Here is a 19,184-nt window from a genome sequence, read left to right as displayed (position 1 = left end):
GGGCACTCTGCTGGGGTTTTTTAGCAAGACAGACATATGCCAGGTTTAGGTGCTCTGGTGCAATTCACTCCTCTTCTTTTTTCCATTTGCTCTTGCAGAATGAGTCACTTGATATTCAGGACTGTCTTATACTTAGGCCAATTAAACACTTGTCAGCTTCGCAAAATGCACTTAACAAAAACTAAATACAAATGCCAAATTATGTGTGTGCACCTGTGGACTGGTTTGAGGCTCATTTATTGGAGTTTTATGTAGGCAATTTATGGGAGCTGGATGAGTTTTTTAAAAACTGATTTACAGATATCTTTACACTTGCTGTGTTTCATTCCTGCACCAAGGTAATTTCCCTGGGAATCTATACAGTGTGCTATGTAAATAAAGGTGAGTTGTAAAGGGGAAATATTGCAGAGATATTTGTCCAGATAATCCTGGACAAGTTACTCATTTTTAAGAATGATGTTGACAAATGCTGTTTGTTAGGATTTCTGCTCTCTTAGATCTGCATTTTTGTTTTTGATTGGAAAGGAATGTAGGAGTAGTTCTATACAACCTGGCATAAAATCTGCAAAAGTTTTTAATAAGATGAAGAACTTAATTTCACTGACCTGAACTTAGAAGTTCTCTCACTTCTAAATTTTTCTAATTTTAGATTTGGTCATAACTTTTTACTTTGGTGTAGAATTTTTTTTCCTGGAAGTATTAGTTAAGTTCCTTGATTTAGTGTTTAACTTTATTATGAAAAGAATATTGTAGTTGTGAATAAGTTTACTTTCACAGTGAGAACACTGTTCTCACCTGTGTTCCCTAGAGAAAAAAACTTCTGAAAGATGCATTCTGTTGAGACTACTGCATTACCCTAATCAGTCAAATAAAGGATTGCTTTTTCCTATGTTAAAGTTTACATTAGAGAAGTGGAAGCTTTTTTTCTTAGTATTATTATTAGATATTTCATATCTTCTTTAAACTGCTTGGTCCAACAAGCAGGTGAGGAGGAGGGGAGAGAGATGCTGGCTGCACAGACTTTTCATTTCTGGTGCCTGAGTGGTGTGAATGATGTGGCTGCATCTCCATGGTGTCTGACCTGTAGCCATCCAGCCACCTGATCAGTGTGAGCACAGTGCGCACTGTCCCCTGAGCTGTGTGAGCACAGTGCACACTGTCCCCTGAGCTGTGTGAGCACAGTGCACACTGTCCCCTGATCAGTGTGAGCACAGTGCGCACTGTCCCCTGAGCTGTGTGAGCACAGTGCACACTGTCCCCTGATCAGTGTGAGCACAGTGCACACTGTCCCCTGATCAGTGTGAGCACAGTGCGCACTGTCCCCTGAGCTGTGTGAGCACAGTGCACACTGTCCCCTGAGCTGTGTGAGCACAGTGCACACTGTCCCCTGAGCTGTGTGAGCACAGTGCGCACTGTCCCCTGAGCTGTGTGAGCACAGTGCGCACTGTCCCCTGAGCTGTGTGAGCACAGTGCGCACTGTCACCTGAGCTGTGCATATTCTCTTGCACATGCAGGTCCACCAGTGTGAGACTCATCGTCTGCTGGGATCTGGGTGAGGGGAACTGGAGAGCTCCAGCTCTGGATTCCTGATCTAGCTGGTACGTGTGAGCTACCTCAGGTAGCTGAGGCTGAATTGATCTGGGATCTCTTAGATATCTGTGTATGGAAAAGCTGTAGAAGCTGTAGGAAAACTGAATCCCATTTAGCAAGCTTTGAGTCTTTTAAGTGACCTTTTTTTTGTCTAATGAAAATCAGTAGTATTCTAGATACTTTCTAATATTTATGTTTCCCAAGTTGATGAATGAAACACGAATAGCAAACTATTTGCATAATGTAGTTTCTATTAATGCCACTTTCACATTTTTCCGTGCCTTTTTTTTTTGTGTAGAGCTATTCTTTTTATTGCTATACTGTTTTTCTTCCCATGTCTGTTCTTTCAGCTTGATACTTGCATTGATTTTTTTTTCTATTAAAAAAAATGCACAACAACAAACAAAGAAAACATAACCTCAAAGAAAACACAAACAAAGAAACTGACCCCCTCTTCCCAACCTCTGAAGATTGCTCTTCTGCTGATTTTGTAGTGAATTGCCACAGTTCTGTGCTCTTTGTGTTTAGTCATGATGTGTTTACTGTAGTGCAAGATAGGGTCTACTACTACTTGGTCTTACTACTACTACTTAGTCTCCTACTATTGCAGTCTTACTACTGCAGATTGTCCTGTCAAGAATATTTTCCAGTTAAGTCACTAGTATCTGATATACCCCCTAACCAGAGACTCCCTGACACACGACACAGGTCATCATGTTCCTACAAATTAATAGCAATAACTTGAGAGATTCTTCCTTGACAGCTCTGCAGTACTGAGGCTGATTTTCTTCACACCAGCTGCCAGCTCAGTGTTTGAGGTGAACTCAATTTGGATTTCTCCTATCCATCTCCAATCAGCAAGCTTCAGTGTGGTCCTTGGTCTGTTCCATATTGCTAGAAAGCCAAGTTTCTCTGTTAAGTGCTTTTGATACTTGTGTCAGAACAAACATTGTTGTCACTGTTTTCCTGCAAATTTCTCCATGTGTACAAAAAGAAAGCTGCTGGCCAGAGCAGAAGAGGTCCATCTCTCTCTGCATTCTTCAGTTTAAAAATAAAACTTTTGCATCTCAGATGTTGATTCTGAAAAGTTAATGTGGAAAGATAGCGAGAAGATGGTTCTAAAACCAGATATTGTGTGCAAAGTCACTATCCCATTCTGTTACATGCCTAAGTTCAGTAAAGTCAAGCAAGTTTTTTGAAAAGACAAGTGACACTTCGTGTTCTGGAATACCGTCCCACTGTCTTGGGTTTTGAGAGCTGATTTTCAAAATTTTAACTAAGATGGAATCTAAATGCCAAAGTTACGAGTTAAAAGTTTTTAGGCTGTGTTAGTGTGCATAAAATGTAATAGCCTGAAATCATTTGGAAGTAAGTATTAGTCTCTCTGTCTTGTTTTTAGTTTATCCTGTCTTAATGAATAAAGTATCTCCAGCTGAAGTAGGGATATAGCTGCTTTTATGAAAGTCAATATGTTAGGCTTTTGTTGAGTCTGTGGTCAGCCAGGCTGCAGTAACACAAACATTGAGAGTGTGGGAATCTTACTGGGATGGTAATTTCGAAGCTTCTTTGTGAGCTTTTTGCAGGCAATCAGAGACAAGTAGAACAAACCAAAGAGGCCCTGTCTTTGAAATATAATTGAGTTTGATGTACTGCTTACTCAGTTTTCTTTGCCTTTGACTCTGTGGAATTTTTTAAAATGAAGACATCTGACTGTGCCATGAAGTGGGAAAATGGTCATATTTGAGCTTGGCCATTTAATATTAGATAAAGTTATAGTGATTTCTTAGGAGATATTTAAGAAGGTGTTTTAAAGAGAGTAAAAGACTGCTCAGTCTAATGCCTGTATGTGAATGGCTGTACCATATGAAATTAACATTTAATTAATTTTTGGACATGGTGGTGGATCAGCCTCTAAAGGTCAGGCATAATGCTGGTTAATCTGTAATCCTTGTTAAACAAGCATGTTTCATATGTCAATGGGAATCACTTTTTCTGGATCTTTACTTCCTCCACAGATGACAATACAGGTGGATCTTGTACAATGCAGGTTTTATTTGATGCAGTAAGGAACCAGTTTCTGCTGGTCTGAGTTATTCTGATGATGAATGATTCTGCAAAACCCCAGGAACAAATTTTTAGAGTAAAGTGTTTCGATCTAGCAGTAATGTAAAAATGCAAAACTGCTCTTTTAAGACTATAAGATGTTTTTCCTCTTAATCTTGACACAAAGTTCTCATTATATTTACCAGAAATCCTGACCTTAGAGTCAGGTGGAATAACCCTTTGGACTCCTTGACCTTAATTTTTCTGTGGGAAAGGGGTTTCTGTAGAGTGAGTGTGGTTTGTGGTTGAATGGCCATTAAATAATCCTAGAAGGCAGACCACCAGGATCTGGCAAATGGGTCTGGTGTGAGATGAGGTCTCATATGAAGATTGGTGTTTTATTCTCACTTTATTTCCAAATCAATATGGAAGACATTTCAATTTGATGATCCAGCTTGGTTTTGTAACCAGTATTATACAGGATGTTTTTCTGTCTGCAGTGTTTCAGAGTTCATGTATTTTGACCGTGTTTATTATAAATTACAACTTGGTGTGCAAATTAGTTTAGTGTTATATATCAGTAATCTCTTTGAATCTCTTATGAAGAGAAAATAGGCATCATTTTAGTTGCTCTGTATTGGTTATAGGATTCCCTCTTTTGCATTCTCCTTGCACTTAAAATAGCTCTGGGCTTTGATTTTGGAACTAAGGTCATACTTTTATTCCTTCAACATTTGGAGTATTATTGCTCAAATTACCAATTGTATTAAAATTCCTGGAAGAGCAAATCATGTGCTCCCCAATCCTATTGCCTGCTGACAAGGTAAGAAGCCCCTACAGTAGAATTAGATTTACAGAGATTTTGGTACTTTTACTTCTTGCCTAGTGTTTGCCTTGAATTTTGGGGACATGTCATGTGTCAGATTTCACGAGAAAACAGCTATGCTTTTGCCAAGTAGTTCTGCAGTCTTAAGCTGGAAGTCATGTCACTGTGCTGCCCAAGAGCTTGATGTAAGAAAAGGTCCTGCCTGTTCCCTAGATCAGTCCAATATGTGCCTTCTCGTCTGTAAAGCTTGATGGCTTTCATTGCTGCTGGCATTGAAAACTCATTTTCTTGTGGGTGCATTGTAGAACTTGGTTTGATTGTGGTGCTGGAATGATACACTCTTTTCTACTTGCCCATGTCCTTTTGTCTTTCTTTCCAAACCAATTAGAATTATTCTCAAGGATTGTCAAAAACAGGTATCTTACAACTTGTATGCAGCATGTCTAAAAATAATGCATTTTAAGTCTTTAATAGTAACTAATGAGATTATAATAATTAAGAATAGAGGCAACGCTCTAAATTATTCTAAATACATTACATTCTTTGTTCAGTCTATTTTGACTCTGTATCAGCATGATTTCATTTTTTCCTTTTGCTGCTGACAGGCTTTAAGTGGCTGGAGTTGAGGCCTGTGAGCATCCTGGGCAAGGACAAGGCAGAAAGGTGCTACAGTGGCTCCAGGCTGCTGATGGCACCTGGTTTTCCATTCTGTGCCACTGAGGCTAGAGGGGACCGGGTGCAGATATTTTCCTTGATCTTGTCTCAGTAGAAAACTGGTTCAGATAGATTTGGTATTGGGAGACAGGTATTGAGAAAGGACCATCAGGATCATCAAGTCCAACTCCCTGCCCTGTGCAGGACACCACTAAGATCACATCATGTGCCTGAGAGCATTGTCCAAATGCTTCTGGAACTCTGTCAGGCTGGTGCTGTGACCATTGCTCTGTAGAGCCTGTTCCAGTGCCCAGCCACCCTCTGGGGGAAAAACTTTCCTAATCTCTAACCTAAACCTCCCCTGACTCAGCCTCAAGCTGCTTCCTCAAGTCCTGTCTGTGGTGAAGAGATCAGTTCCTGCCCCTTCTCTTCCTCTCTTGAGGATGTTGTAGACTGCAACAAGGTCTCCCCTTGGTCTTTTTTTCTCCCAGCTGAACAGACCAAGTGATTTCAGCCACTCCTGGTGTGGCTTCCCCTCCAGACCTTTCACCATCTTTGTTGCCCTCCTTTGGACACTCTCTAACAGCTTAATGTTTTTTTATATTGTGGTGCCCAGAAGTGCCCCCAGCACTGGAGGTGAGGCTGCCCCAGCCCAGAGCAGAGCTGCACAGTCCCGTCCCTTGCCTGGCTGGCCATGCTGTGCCTGATGCCCCCCAGGACACGCTTGGCCCTCGTGGCTGCCAGGGCACTGCTGACTTATGTTCAGCTTGCCATGAAATTCATCTTCAGAACCCCTGCTTTGTTGGCATGTTTGGAAGGCATCTGTCCATCCTTAATTAAACGTGTGTTTATCCAAATTCATTTGTCCTTTGCCTCTGAAGTCCTGTTTTGGTTGTGGTGACCAGCAGTCTGTAGTGGCTATAGCTGCCTGGGAAGGGTTGTCTCAGGAAGGATGGTGAAAGCAGTAGTGTAGGTGGTTTTCACCAAGAGCATGGTGACAGAAGTCAGTAGGCTGAGGACAGTGTTTATCTGATCTGACCATTTAATATTTACTCTGTTCCTTTCTCTCTCTCATTGCTGCCTGTGCATCTTTAACCTTTTCCTTTATCTGGTAGCATGGCCTGGAGGCAAAGCAGTGATCATGCTCATTAGAGTATGAGGTCTATTGCTCTTTTGATTAATCTCTCTCCATGTGCCCTGTGGCACTGCAGTTTGAAATATAGCTCCAAAAGGTCTATGGAACTGGAGGAGTGGACCTTACCCTGTACTAGAGATGTGCTGAGGCATTGCATTTTATGTGCCTTTGGAAGCCCTTCTGAGTTTGAGGCAAAGAAAATGCTCTTGTTATTGATATTTGGATCGCTTTATAATACGCCTCAGCTTTCATCCCCTGAGAAATTGTGTCAGTAATTGAAAGAGCCATTGTCTCATTTCAGTTATCTAAACAATCTCAGTCTTCATTCTTAAAATTATTGGAAGAGCCCAGCAGCAAAAATCTGATTAGTAATTTCCTAATGCTACTGGGAAACAATATTTCTAGAATAATTTTCTGTACTGAGTCAATGATGCAAGTCAAGATTTGTGTGAAAACAGATTAGGGAATGTCTACAGAAATGTATCACCTTTCTTTTTTTTTTTTTTTTTTGTCAGAATAACATTATGGATATAATTTTTTAAAAAAATACAATGGAACAGAAAGTGAAAATTCTGGAAGTGAAGTTCTGATAGCTGGGTGATACCTTTCCCTTAGTAATGGAAAAATATAGAATCCTTCATTACTGGAATTAAGATGAAGTTTTCACATTTTCAGCCCTTGAAGGAATGTAACTATTACGAAAGAAATAAAGCATGATTCATTTTATAGACTCATAATAGCTTTCCAATTATTTTAAGGCATTATTTCTTTCATTACAAACAATTAAAAATGTGTCAGTAGTTTTGGAAAGGAAATTCAATATACTTGTAGGTGTGGAGGTTTCATCCCTGTTAGAAATAATCTTTGTAAATCTATTGCATGGAATGCACATAAAGACCAAGGAAATAAATATTCAGATGAGGAAAGAATTGACACTTGAGTTTACAACACCTGCATACAGATCTATCATATTGGACAAACTGCATCTAATTTCACTGATTTCTTTGGTTCAGTGCATTTTAATTAAGCTTTTGACTGCTGCCTCAGTAAACCCTTCCTGCTTCAAAGAATCGATAAGCTATCCACACTTGATCTGAGCTACTGTAGAGATGCTGAATATCATGTATGGGCAGCACATTTCTTCTGTCAATTATTTGTGAAATAATTGCTTGGTCTGGCTTTTATTTTGAACAGTGTGGAAAACAGCAGCTGGTTCTGCAGCAGTGTTGCTCCTGGTGTTACTCAAAGCTCTTGTGTTCTTTTGTTTCATTCATGGGTCATTCTGGAGAAGGGAAGTTGCTTAGGTTGCGAGGGAACTTCATTTTAAATTGAGAGAATTGTTCAAGAGCCACAAAATTTTCTTATGTTATCCCTTACAGTATCTCAATAGACTTTATTCTGAGTTCAAAATCTTCCCCTATGAAACAGCACATATTGAGCTCGTTCTTCAGTCATCTGTTTATTTCAGGTTTGTTCATAAATAATCTAATACATTTGAAAGCTTGGAGGATTGGTTTCAAACTGCTCAGTTACCTTTCCCTTTAAATACTCTTATGCTAATGGCTGTGTGCCTTATTAATGCCCATGGATTACATTATGGGGCATAGAAGATAATGTAATAGTGTGTTCTGTGAGTATATTTAATAAAAACCAGATTAGAATTAAGACTGTATTGTGAGTCACTGACATATCAGCTCTGTGCTTAATATCTTATCTAAATCCCTATCCATAGCTTTTAATACAGTTTGCATATTCTAGTGAAGTTGAGCATAATGGTTCTGAATCACTCAGAAGGCTAACAAATACAGAACATGTCAAGTTTTTTATAATTGAAAAATATATTATTCTGATATATATGTGCTCCATCAGTGCTTGTTTTTCTCTGTATGTTAAATTGTTTCCTTCTAGAAACAAATTATAGATGTTTAGCAAGCAGATTCCTGATGGGTATGGAGAATATTTGATAGGAATACAAAGACAAAACAAAAAAAAACCCCTCACCCTAGAGCTTAAAATGAGATCAGAACTGTGTGCTCTTAATACAGTCTGGTAGCTGTGTCAATGTATAGGTAATTTTACTGTCCTGTTCTTGTGGGGCACCAAGGGATTTTGTTTCTTTGCTCCCGTTTCCATGGCAATTAGAATTAGATTACTTTTAGGTTCACAGTGGATAAATGAGAGCGACTAAGCTATGATGTAGTGTTTGTGAGTCAGGAACACACTGAGTCTTTTTATAAAGTAGCCCAAAACTGTGCTTAAATCATTGTGGTTTTCTGGTTGCTGCTGACTTGCTTGTATTTATCTTGCAGCGTCCGGATCTTTTGCTTGTGGTTGCAGTCTGGTGGCATTTGTGCTTTTTGTGTTTATAGGGATGTGGCCTTTAAATGAGAGAGCAGTGCCTGGATTCCAGTGATAGCAGCATGTTGAACAGTCAGTTTGCATATTTGCTGATAAATATTTATGTTAACTATTTTAAAAACTCTTTAACCCATGACTGATTTTTGCAGAGTTTTGAAAGTGGTGTAATGGTATGATTTTTATTAGCACCCACTCTTTAGGATGACTTCCCTGGAAGACCATTCCAAAACCAAGCCACTGTTCTGTATTTGTCCATACAGTATTCATGTGTGTGTGTGTATGCCTATAGAAATATATAAACCTTTTTCTTCTTCTGGTACTTGTTAATGCATTCATATCACCTTCACCCCAAGAGATTTTCATCCTTCCTGTTTTTCCAGGAATTGGAAAGGACAGTAATATTACTAGTGGACTATTCCAGTCACTTTTCAGCTAATTCCCATGCAGCACAGTTCTTTTTCCTCTAGTATGTATTTAACTTTACCAGCATTTTGCACTAATGGATTGCAGATGCTGCAGAGAGTGTTATTATAAGAAGATTTCATGCTTTGGTAGTAATGTGTCATGCTTTTATAGTCTCTGAGTATATGATAGTTGTGGCATTACTCACACAGTATTTAATGCTTGCATTTTGTTTAATAATTATCTACTTTTTACATGGGCTGTGGTAGATTTCACAGAAACATCATCCTGGAAGATATTTCAGCCATTGTTTTAGACTGTCTGAGGTACACCTAAACCTAAAGGCAGTTGGGGTACAATTGAACTTTACCCTTCCAGGAACATTTGGGTTGACAAAACTAATCTTTGCAGTAGTGTGTACTCCTGTAGCCCAGAGAGGGGAGCCTTGGGAAGTGTCAGTGGCTTCAGGCCCTTGTGCAGGAGCACAGCTGCTCTTGTGCTTAGCTGGCAGAAAGCACTGGTGGTGCTGGGATTTCCCTTTGGCAGCCCGGTTCTGCCCTGCCCTCTCCACTCAGCTGCCTCGTGCCTCATCTGCCTGTTTGTGCTGTGCCTGTTCTGCCTGGCCCGCCCTGATGGTGTTTGTCTGATGTGTTGTTACAAACAGGCTCTTTGGTTTCTGGTTATCTACCTGTCTTCACAACACATGTTTCTGGAAGCACATACACAGATTTCTGTAAACATATACATTTAGTTCTTAGAAGAGGCCTGAGAAGGAATTTCTGCAATTACTGTGGAGAACTTGTATGCTTCTTTTCATGTGATTGAATCCATTGCTTAGAGAATTAGTCTTGTATTTACAAGCTGAAAACGTGACTAGCCCTTAAACTGGTATAAAATAACCAAGTTACTTGATATATGTTGTACCAGGCTGAGCAAGAGAGCAGGAATAACAGTAGAGAATAAAATTGGAAAAATATAAATAAAAACAGAACATGAATTCTATAACTCATGCTCTATATTAGACTAGAAAACCATTTTTAGATCCCAAGTCAAACTAAGGGAAAAAATCATTTTACTAAGCAAATTAATACATAGACATCAGTAATTTTAAGTTTCTACAAGCTGAAAACGTGACTAGCCCTTAAACTGGTATAAAATAACCAAGTTACTTGATATATGTTGTACCAGGCTGAGCAAGAGAGCAGGAATAACAGTAGAGAATAAAATTGGAAAAATATAAATAAAACCAGAACATGAATTCTATAACTCATGCTCTATATTAGACTAGAAAACCATTTTTAGATCCCAAGTCAAACTAAAGGAAAAAATCATTTTATTAAGCAAATTAATACATAGACATCAGTAATTTTAAGTTTCTATGGGGTTTTTTTGTACCTTGATAGTGTTTCACTATACGTAGTGTGGCTTTCATTAATATTTATATAAATGTAGGTTTTATGTAGTTCAGAAAAGAAGTTTAAAGGAACCACACTGGAGAATGTATTAGATACAAGAGTCATTTTGGAGTTGGAGACTTGTAAAGCAGATGATTTAAGATACATTGAGAGACTGCATCATCTGATCTGTCCCATATTCAAAGTAAGAGCCCTCTGAATTTCTAGAGATTCACCAGACTGTGAAGGCAAAATGCTGGCAAAGACACCATCAAGGGCTAATCCTTTGTTTGAGTCCCTGTACTGGAAAGTAATTTTACCTTCTGGTTTTGCCCTGCCTCAGTATGTGCCTGTTAAAGTAAATGCATCTTTGTCATGCATGAGCACCACTTGCATTGATGATAATGGAGTTTTCATATGCATGTTGAGTTACTGCATTTCTAATGCTGCAGAAGTCAGGACTGATGTACTCTGTTTTTTCTCCGTGCATCAGCATTGTGGTAATCAGCAGATACATATATCTACATATATCTGTGGGAATGCTCCTTAAGGAATCTGGCAAAGCTACTTCTTTGAATGTTTTTAGTAGCTGTCATTTATTTCAATTATTATGTGATGGGGAGGTTGACTACAATTCAGCAGATGGAAGTTGGGTCCAAGGTAGTAGAGAAACATACTCTGCAGGTTCTGAAATCCAAACACATTTGCCATTGTTAAGGGATTGTTAAAATCCTCAAACTCCAGTTTACTTTTTGTTTAAGAAAAAACCTGTGCACAGAATACATGTGATGTAGTGATTTTTGAAAAGCATAAGAAGCCGTGTGGATTGAAATGTTGAGCTATTGAATATTCTGAGTGATTATTTTAAGATATTTTGGGCCTGTAAATTACATACTACTTTTCAAATAATTGCTACTTTTGTACAGAAATAAAGTGAGGTTTCTACTTACTGTATTTAATGTTAGCATTGTATTTATAAGAAGTGTAAGCTGAAGAGAAAACAAAACCTTAAGATTGGTTGGGGTTTGGGTTTTTTTGTGGGGTATTTTCCTTGTTTGTTTGGGTTTGTTGGTGTGGTTTGGTTTTGTTCTTAAATTCCTGGTCATCTTCAATATCAAAAGAAATCTGTAGATTTCTATTTTGATAGTATTTTGGTGTATACTAACTAAATATCATTATGTGATGTCCTCTGTGTGCTTCTTTCCTGGTTACATAGCTGTGCACATTGTGGGTTAATGTGAGGTGCTTGGCATTGGAAGTAGCTGCATCTCAAAGCAAAATAAGTTTTTTGGGTAACCAGTGACTGAGACAGGGGACTAAGGGAGGTTGGAAAATTACATGACAGCACTGTTGAGGCGACCTCTTATAGTGCCAATATTAAACAGGTGGGACACTGAGTTCTTGTGTCTATAATTAGTGTAAATTTATCAAGTGGCCTGGCTGTGCTTGACCTTTTGCATGGAGAGCCAGTACAGTGAGTGCCACAAAGCTCCCCTTTTCCATACCAAAACACATGTACCTCTTTCATCTTACAAGGCCTCTCTAAAGGTCAAACACAGTTGTAGTTCAGCTGAACAAAAGGGATCAGCTCCCTTGCACCCTGTGCAATGCCATAAATAAGACAAGAGGAGTAGAGGTTTAATTCATGGAAGGGAGGTCACACAGTAAATGAAAGTAAAGATTTGCTACTCATAGGTAGTGCACTAGAGTATCTTGGCTCTGACCATGTGACTTGGTGAATTATGTTTTATCTACAAATATTTTATGTATCAATACATGCTCTGGTTTGGAATGCAATTTCTTAGTTTTCCTAAAGGGTTTTCTTTAATAACCTCACAATTTCAGCCAGCCCATTTATTTAGTTGAGAGCATGTTGCTGTCTAGCCAGCAGATAAACTAGCTAACCTTGTCATTTTACCTTCTGAGTGCAGTTCCACATTACAGGATTATCAGCCCAGAGCCAAGTTATCATACAGTAATAATAAGCTAACATAGCTGTGTGAGCACATTTAATTAACAGCAAAGATGGAATTCTCGACTTTTCCTTCACTTGGCCAACATCCAGAAGCATGTAACTTCTCTGCTGTAGGAAATGCTGTAGAATACAAACTATGCACATTTGCATGTAGGCATTATCTGGACAGTCTTTGATATCCATATGCTGGTCTTCGTTCATTTTTACTGTGCATTTATCTCCCAGCTATTGCATTTGTACTTCATTTAGAAACTAACACTGAGGTTTCACAAAAAAACCTAATTTGAGGGGTCTTTTTTTAATGGCACAGCTACTAAAGAAAATACCAAAAGGTGCATTTTCCACATGTTGTCTTTCTAAATAATGTTTTCAACATCTGCTGCAGCACTGTTGTCAGATTGTGAAATATGCTTGAAACATGCTTACAGTAAGTATGTCCACAGACTGGACTTTGTAAAAGCTTAAACTGATCACAGTGCAGCTGCTCCAGATAACCAGCAGCTCCTTCTCCACATTCCCACCAAGCATCACTAGACTGGTTTTTTTCCAGCCTGGTTCCCAATACAGTGTACATTGCTTCTGCAGTGGCTAGATACAGATGCATTTTTGTTTATTACGCTCTGCTATTTTTACACCCAAAAGATTGTTAGGAAAGCAGGATGGAGTGGGAAAGGTGACTAGCTAAGTATATAAGTTATTGTTACGCAGACTCTTTGCACAAGCTGAGGTGAAGAAATGACACTGTGGACTCTTGAAATAAATATATGATGCATTCTTTTATCTGAATTTTATTTTATTAACGTTACTATTTTTGTAATTCAGTAATGAAAAGTCTCCTCTCCACTTTTTTTCTCCCACACCAGGGTCAATATCCCTCACCCCATTTCTTGTTTCTTTCTCCATTTTTAATTACATGTGAAGCTTATGGCATCTCAACTGTAATTTGCATGTTATTTTAAAATACCTAAGATTAGCTTAGATGCATAAAGGTCTGAATCCTGCTTGCTTTTGGTTCATAGTATAGGGAGTAATATATCTGTATGCTAAATCCAAGTTTTAATGAATGTATGGGTCGTCTCTCAAACATACGATCAAGTGGGGAGGTTGTTTGGGTGGGTGAAACAGAACAAAAAACCCTTCTGCTAATTTATCTGGATTTCTGGATGATTTTGTGATTGTTCTGTCATTGCTCCCCCTTTTTAGCTAATGTTCAATTGTGGTAAAAGATCACAAGAAAATTTGCTCTAAACATTTGTTCTCCTTTAGTGTTGATGGCAATTGGGACTGGGAGAGAAGAAATGTTTTAATGACTTCTTATGATCTGATCACAACTGAGTGAATCTGGCAGCTGGACTGAAATTTGTTTAAAAACAACTTAGTACTAGTTCTGTTTATTTTTTATGGAGAATAAAAGGAAAGCATTTTATTTTTAGTATTTGGTTTCCCGCATTCTGGAAATACGTATCATGACTGTGTATTAACTTCATCTTATTACCTACTGTGTTTTTAATGACACGGGTATAACCCTCATGCCTCTTTAGTAACTCTGCTCTCTGTTCCAGGTGCTGTTGTCAGGATTGATCGGTGTTGTTTCATGGAAGAGGCCCCTGTCCCTTGTGGTGAGCAACTCCCAGTGCTTTTGTTTTTATAGAGAAGCCTGATGGTCTGTGGGGATGATTTGCAGTGCTGTTGTGTATCCTGATCTTTATAAACACTTAGTACAAAAAGTTTGAAACCTTTGAAGTTGTAATGTATAAACCACATGGGTGAAAACAGTATTTTTTCTACTGACTCACAAAAAGATTGTTGGTCTGCTTGTACCTTTGCATTTAACTTAATTTGCCTAAAAATGCACTGCAGAGCAATCTTTTTAGCAGGTATCTGAATGGAAAAAAGCCCATTGCAAATTAGTTGTTGTTTGTCTTCATCTGCAGAAAGATTTTCAGCTACATTATTATTTCTGTTGTGAGATTCATGTAGTTACTTAATAATGAACAGTAATCCATTCTTTGTGTGTGCATGCTAATAGAGTTTCAGTTAACCTATTAATGTAAAGCAGTATTTAATGGAAATCAAGCTTATTAAAAACATTTGATGACTGTGTCAATAAGGATGTGTTAGCAGGTAAACATTGCCTTTGAAACAGTGTGCATGTGTAACAGAATAGCACAAAACATTTGTAACATAGTACTGAAGATAGTCCCTGGAATATAAAGCATAATGGACAGTATGAAATAGAGAGTCTTGCACTGGTAAGAATAAGTTTGATTAGAATTTCATGTATATCTTTCATATTATAAACTCGGACAGTAGGCAGAGCTCACATCATTGGAATAAATAATATTCAGACATCAGAAATGTTATCCAGGCCTGTTGAGACTTTTCTTCTCTGATTCCTGAACACTCACTTGCATGTTGTAAATTCAGCTGGGCTTTCTAATATCGACTCGTTCGGTGAAATGGAAATAGGCAGTCGTGGTAAGTGTAATTCAAGGAAATAAAGATAAAAGGGAGGAAACAGTAATGGTAACATTGATGTTTGCAGAATAGCTCATCTTCCTAAAATCTCCTCTAGGAAATTATTTCCAAGAGTAAGCTTCATGGTCTTGTGTTAGATCCTGATCTTCTGCATTGATGGTGATACAATCATCAGCTGAAGAATGGGGACAGGGATGGTGTTTTTCACTTCTGTGTGTGACTAAGCTGTGTAGTGATGTTACAGTGGCTACATAATGTCCTGTTTTCTTTGACCTTTGAGCAGTTGGATCCCACGTGTGCAGGGTGACTGTTCTGATTAGCAGTCAATAATGTGTAACTTTGCAACCTCACAGCACAAACTACCACCGACATGCTAATGAGCCATGTTTCTCCTGATCTGTTTATACAACACATATGCCAAATACATATGGTCAATACTTACCTTTTAACCTATTTTATAGTACTATAGGCAGCTAGACAATCAGTTACAATATGTGTCCTTTTTGTTGCAGTGTGTTATAGAATCTGGCATTGCCAAGAGTGATAGCAGAAAGATAGATAAATAGCTTTATCATTTGAAGCTATGAATAAAGCTAAATAAAATTAAACCGTGCAACATATGTGACGTCCTGAAAACTGGTGAAACTGTGATATTTTAAGGTGCCAGTTTTCTGCATATCTTGGATTTGTGACTAAAGCTGGTTTATAATAACCAGTGTTTTGACTATTGCTAGCAGCACTTGTGCAGTATCAAAGCTTTCTGGTTTTCCCACACAGCGTCGCTTGCTTTGGCTTTTTCCTTCCTCTTTCTTTTACTTATTAAACTATCTTTATCCCCATCCACAAGTTGTTTTTTTCATTTGGGCTTTTCTAATTCCCTTCCAGTCCTGCTGCAAGGGGCAGTGAGTGGGTGGCTGTGTGGTGCATTCCTGCTGGCCAGGGTCAGCCACCCACACTGCTGGATGTGCCTTGCTCAGCACTGTAATCATACAGGGTTCTCCCACAGATGCAGGGTCTTTTCTTTGCCAATGTTTTATTTTCTGCAGGCAAAAAGAGGAAGTTGAAGAAGCATCAAACAGAAATAGCTCATCAACCATTAATTTCTGGCTGTATCATACTAGAAATGTGTTATGTAGTATTGGTGTAGAAATGAGCATGTTGTTGCATAGTTTAACACTTTGGAACCAAAGTCAAAACTGAAAGAAGTTGAGTATTTATAAGCTATTAGTATGAATGCTGTTTTTGTATTCTGCATTCAGTTAAAGATTTACAAATGTGTATGTACTAAGGACGTTTTCCTGCAATATTAATGTGCAGAAATTTAGAAGTTCTCCTGCTAAAATATCTTTGCAAATTTTAATTATCTGGAAAATTTGCCGGATTTTTTGTTAGTATATCTGAATTTTCTTGGTCCCCTCCTAGCCATCAGTTGCTTGTGTTGCCAAAATGCTTTATACATGCAAGGAATCAAACCTGGTCTGTTATCAAACCTGGATTTATCAGGTCTGTTATCAAACCTGGATTTACATTTACCAGAGGAAGCACTCAGGCAAAGGAGATACTTAAATTGCTCACACATTGATTTTGAACAGTATTTTCCATATATTTCAGATGTTTCCTCATTAAGCTTTCTCTATTTTCATTTTGAAATCTCAGAGTATTGGTAGTGCTTTTGGAAAATTTCTCAAGGGTCCCTTTTTTGGAAACCAAGTGTTGGCTGTGTCACTACCACTGCTTAGTGTTAAAATGCAGTGTTAAAGTAGGAATTTGTTTCCTCATGGTTTATGGAAGTGTCTGAAAACTGGGAGAGAGCTTGTGGAGCACTTGAGGAATTACCTTGTAAAAAACTTCAATTTGTGCAGTCGCATTATTTTTCTGTTACAATCTAATCTATGGTAATTGCAAATCTGTTTGTGCTAAGGAGATTAATTCAGCATCTGAATTGAGTTGAAAGCTTCTCTGTTGCCATCTGCATTTGGGTGACCCCAGAAAAATATTTTTACATTTCTAACTGAAAGTTTTTACAATAAACTGATAGATTTAATATTTTTTTCAATGAACAATAATATGGGGTTTCTTAAAGTCTGTGAATGTCAATGAGCACAAGGTAATACTACTTATTAATAAATGAACTTGATTACTCAGCATAGCTATTTAAAAGCATTTACTATGAATGTGCATTCCAGATCCTGTTCTGTGCACCAGTGAACATGCAAATCAGTGTGTATATAACTCAAGGTGTTTTCCCTTCAAATGAACCATTATTTCAAGCCTTTTTTGTGTTTGATGAGCACATAAGATGTTCTTCATTTTAGAAAAATAAGAAAAGCTGTCCTAAATTGCTGCAGTTCAACCTGCATATCAGACAAAAGGATGAACTGCTGTGCAGTCTCAGGCTGCACCCATGGTAAGATTCAGTTAAATACAAAAACTGACTTTTTAAGAAAATATACATCTTGGGTCAGCTTGGTAGTTGCAAAATGAGAGATTTTTTCTTTCTAGAATTCCAGTGAAAAACTTGAATTAGTTGAAATTCAGACTTGAATATTTTTCTTATTCTGTAAAAATCATTGGAAAAACATCTATATTGAAAAGGGAAATTACTAATAATTTTAAATCCATACATTCACGTATACTATTGCCTCATAAGATGCATGAATATGTAAAACTGGTCCAAATGTTTTTCCTCATTGATTATCTCCTCTCACTAAATATCATTGCAGTCTACAGCAGGAATAACCAAACTTTAGGAAACAGATGAAATCTAAAATGTATAGAAATAGTGTATTAGTATATATATGTATAATATATTAGTGTGTGTGTGTATATAGTGTTTTATAAAACAATAAGTTTCCTATACTCTGCTCAGTGAGGTGGAGTGTTGACATGTTCCTGGCCCTGCTGCTTAACCTGAGCTTCTAGAGCAGTTTTAGGGGTGTGAGACAAGTATTTTCAAACTCTTGTAAGAGAATTTACAGCTTCCTTTCAGATAAAATCTGAGAGAAATATTTGAATTTTGAAAAAGAAAAAGTGATTGTCCTTCCTCCAGTACCCACCCTCAAGCAGAGATTTGGTGTTTGGTTCCTGGAATAAGAAGATGATCTATGTAGTGGAGAGGCAATGTCAGCATAAACAGGTCGGGACTGCAGGAGAAGAGCAAGTGAAGGAATGCACAGCGTGGGAGAAGAGCAGAGTCTGAGGCAGCAATCCCCTCATGTGTCACTGCTGACTTTGATACCTGTGTGATGTTGAGAGGAGCTGCAGAACATCCCTCTGCCTTAACAGATCCCTTGATCACTCTGCAGTATCATTTCAGCATGAGCATTCTTTGAATTCCTTGATCAAAATGTTCATTAGGAACCCTGCTATTAGACAAACACTTGTCTTTGAGGCTGAAGCATTAGTTTAAAGGTGAACAAAACACTGGGTGAAAACAAGAGCATCTTACATACCTGTGTTTTTCAGTTTCTGATGAGATGGGCAGGGGTTGCATGCTGGGTATTGCTGCTTTCCAAAGGAAGCTTGGGAGGCTGCAATAACTTCTGTTTGGAAAGCAAATCCAGTGCTGGTTCAAAAAGTAGCTCTTCAGATGTAAAGCTGTAAATTTTGATCAGAGCTGATGTGAACCCAGGGTTTGGAATTGAAAGCAGAGTGTTTTTCTTTGACCTCTTTTCTGGGAGCATGGAAGGAAACCAACCCAAATTCAGAGGAGCTGAATGCTAAATCAGGGGGAAGAGAATTGTGGAGGACTGGGACAGGAAGGAGAAATTGAAATGTGAGTCTGCCAACATGAGGAAGATAGACATCAAAAGATTTGAGAAGAATAGGACCTAGATGGCCAGAAAGAAGTGGATCAAAACCATGCCAATAAGAAGTTATACAATAGGATCTCTGATATATCAGAGATTCAGTGCCACAAGCACCATAAATAACTGAATTGCAATAGATTTGTATCTCGGTTCTGAATGATTTCAGTGAAGAAAGTGTAGGCTGTAAACAGTATTTTCCTATACTTGGGGACATAGTTAAGTTTTTCTTTCCCTCTTGCCTTCCTGTTCTCCCTTCCCTGAGGGTTAGTTGTATAAAGCACTAAAGTGGCTGTACTGCGCTGGTCACCAAACTGCATCATCTGTCTGCACACTGCTACAGCATGCTGGAGTTGTGCTAAAAAATCTGTGAGACAGGATCTAGAAGTGAGGTTAGTGTATTTAGTGGTAACATCAGTTTGAAAGTAGATTTAAAATATGTTTATGTTTCAGTGAAGCTGCTTCTCTTTTATATTTGTTTCAAAGTGATGCCCTGAGAGGTCTTTTCCCAATGTATGAACTA

At 38.2% G+C, this 19,184-nt stretch overlaps 1 protein-coding gene across 4 annotated transcripts in view; it reads left to right on the top strand.

Annotated features, from left to right (window-relative positions):
- Positions 1-19,184, top strand: part of ENTREP2 (endosomal transmembrane epsin interactor 2) — an 87,954-nt gene that overhangs the window by 22,105 nt on the left and 46,665 nt on the right. For all 4 annotated transcript variants that reach the window (XM_053954634.1, XM_053954632.1, XM_053954631.1 and 1 more), the window contains exon 2: positions 13,940-13,996. In XM_053954634.1, coding sequence (XP_053810609.1) covers positions 13,940-13,996 — 57 coding nt within the window. The remainder of the gene's footprint in view (positions 1-13,939; positions 13,997-19,184) is intronic.

The sequence above is a fragment of the Vidua chalybeata genome, chromosome 13 (genome assembly GCF_026979565.1).
Source record: "Vidua chalybeata isolate OUT-0048 chromosome 13, bVidCha1 merged haplotype, whole genome shotgun sequence".
Classification (NCBI taxonomy): Eukaryota; Metazoa; Chordata; class Aves; order Passeriformes; family Viduidae; genus Vidua; species Vidua chalybeata.
Note: the sequence above shows the minus strand (reverse complement) of the source record. Positions and strands in the feature narration are given on the sequence as shown.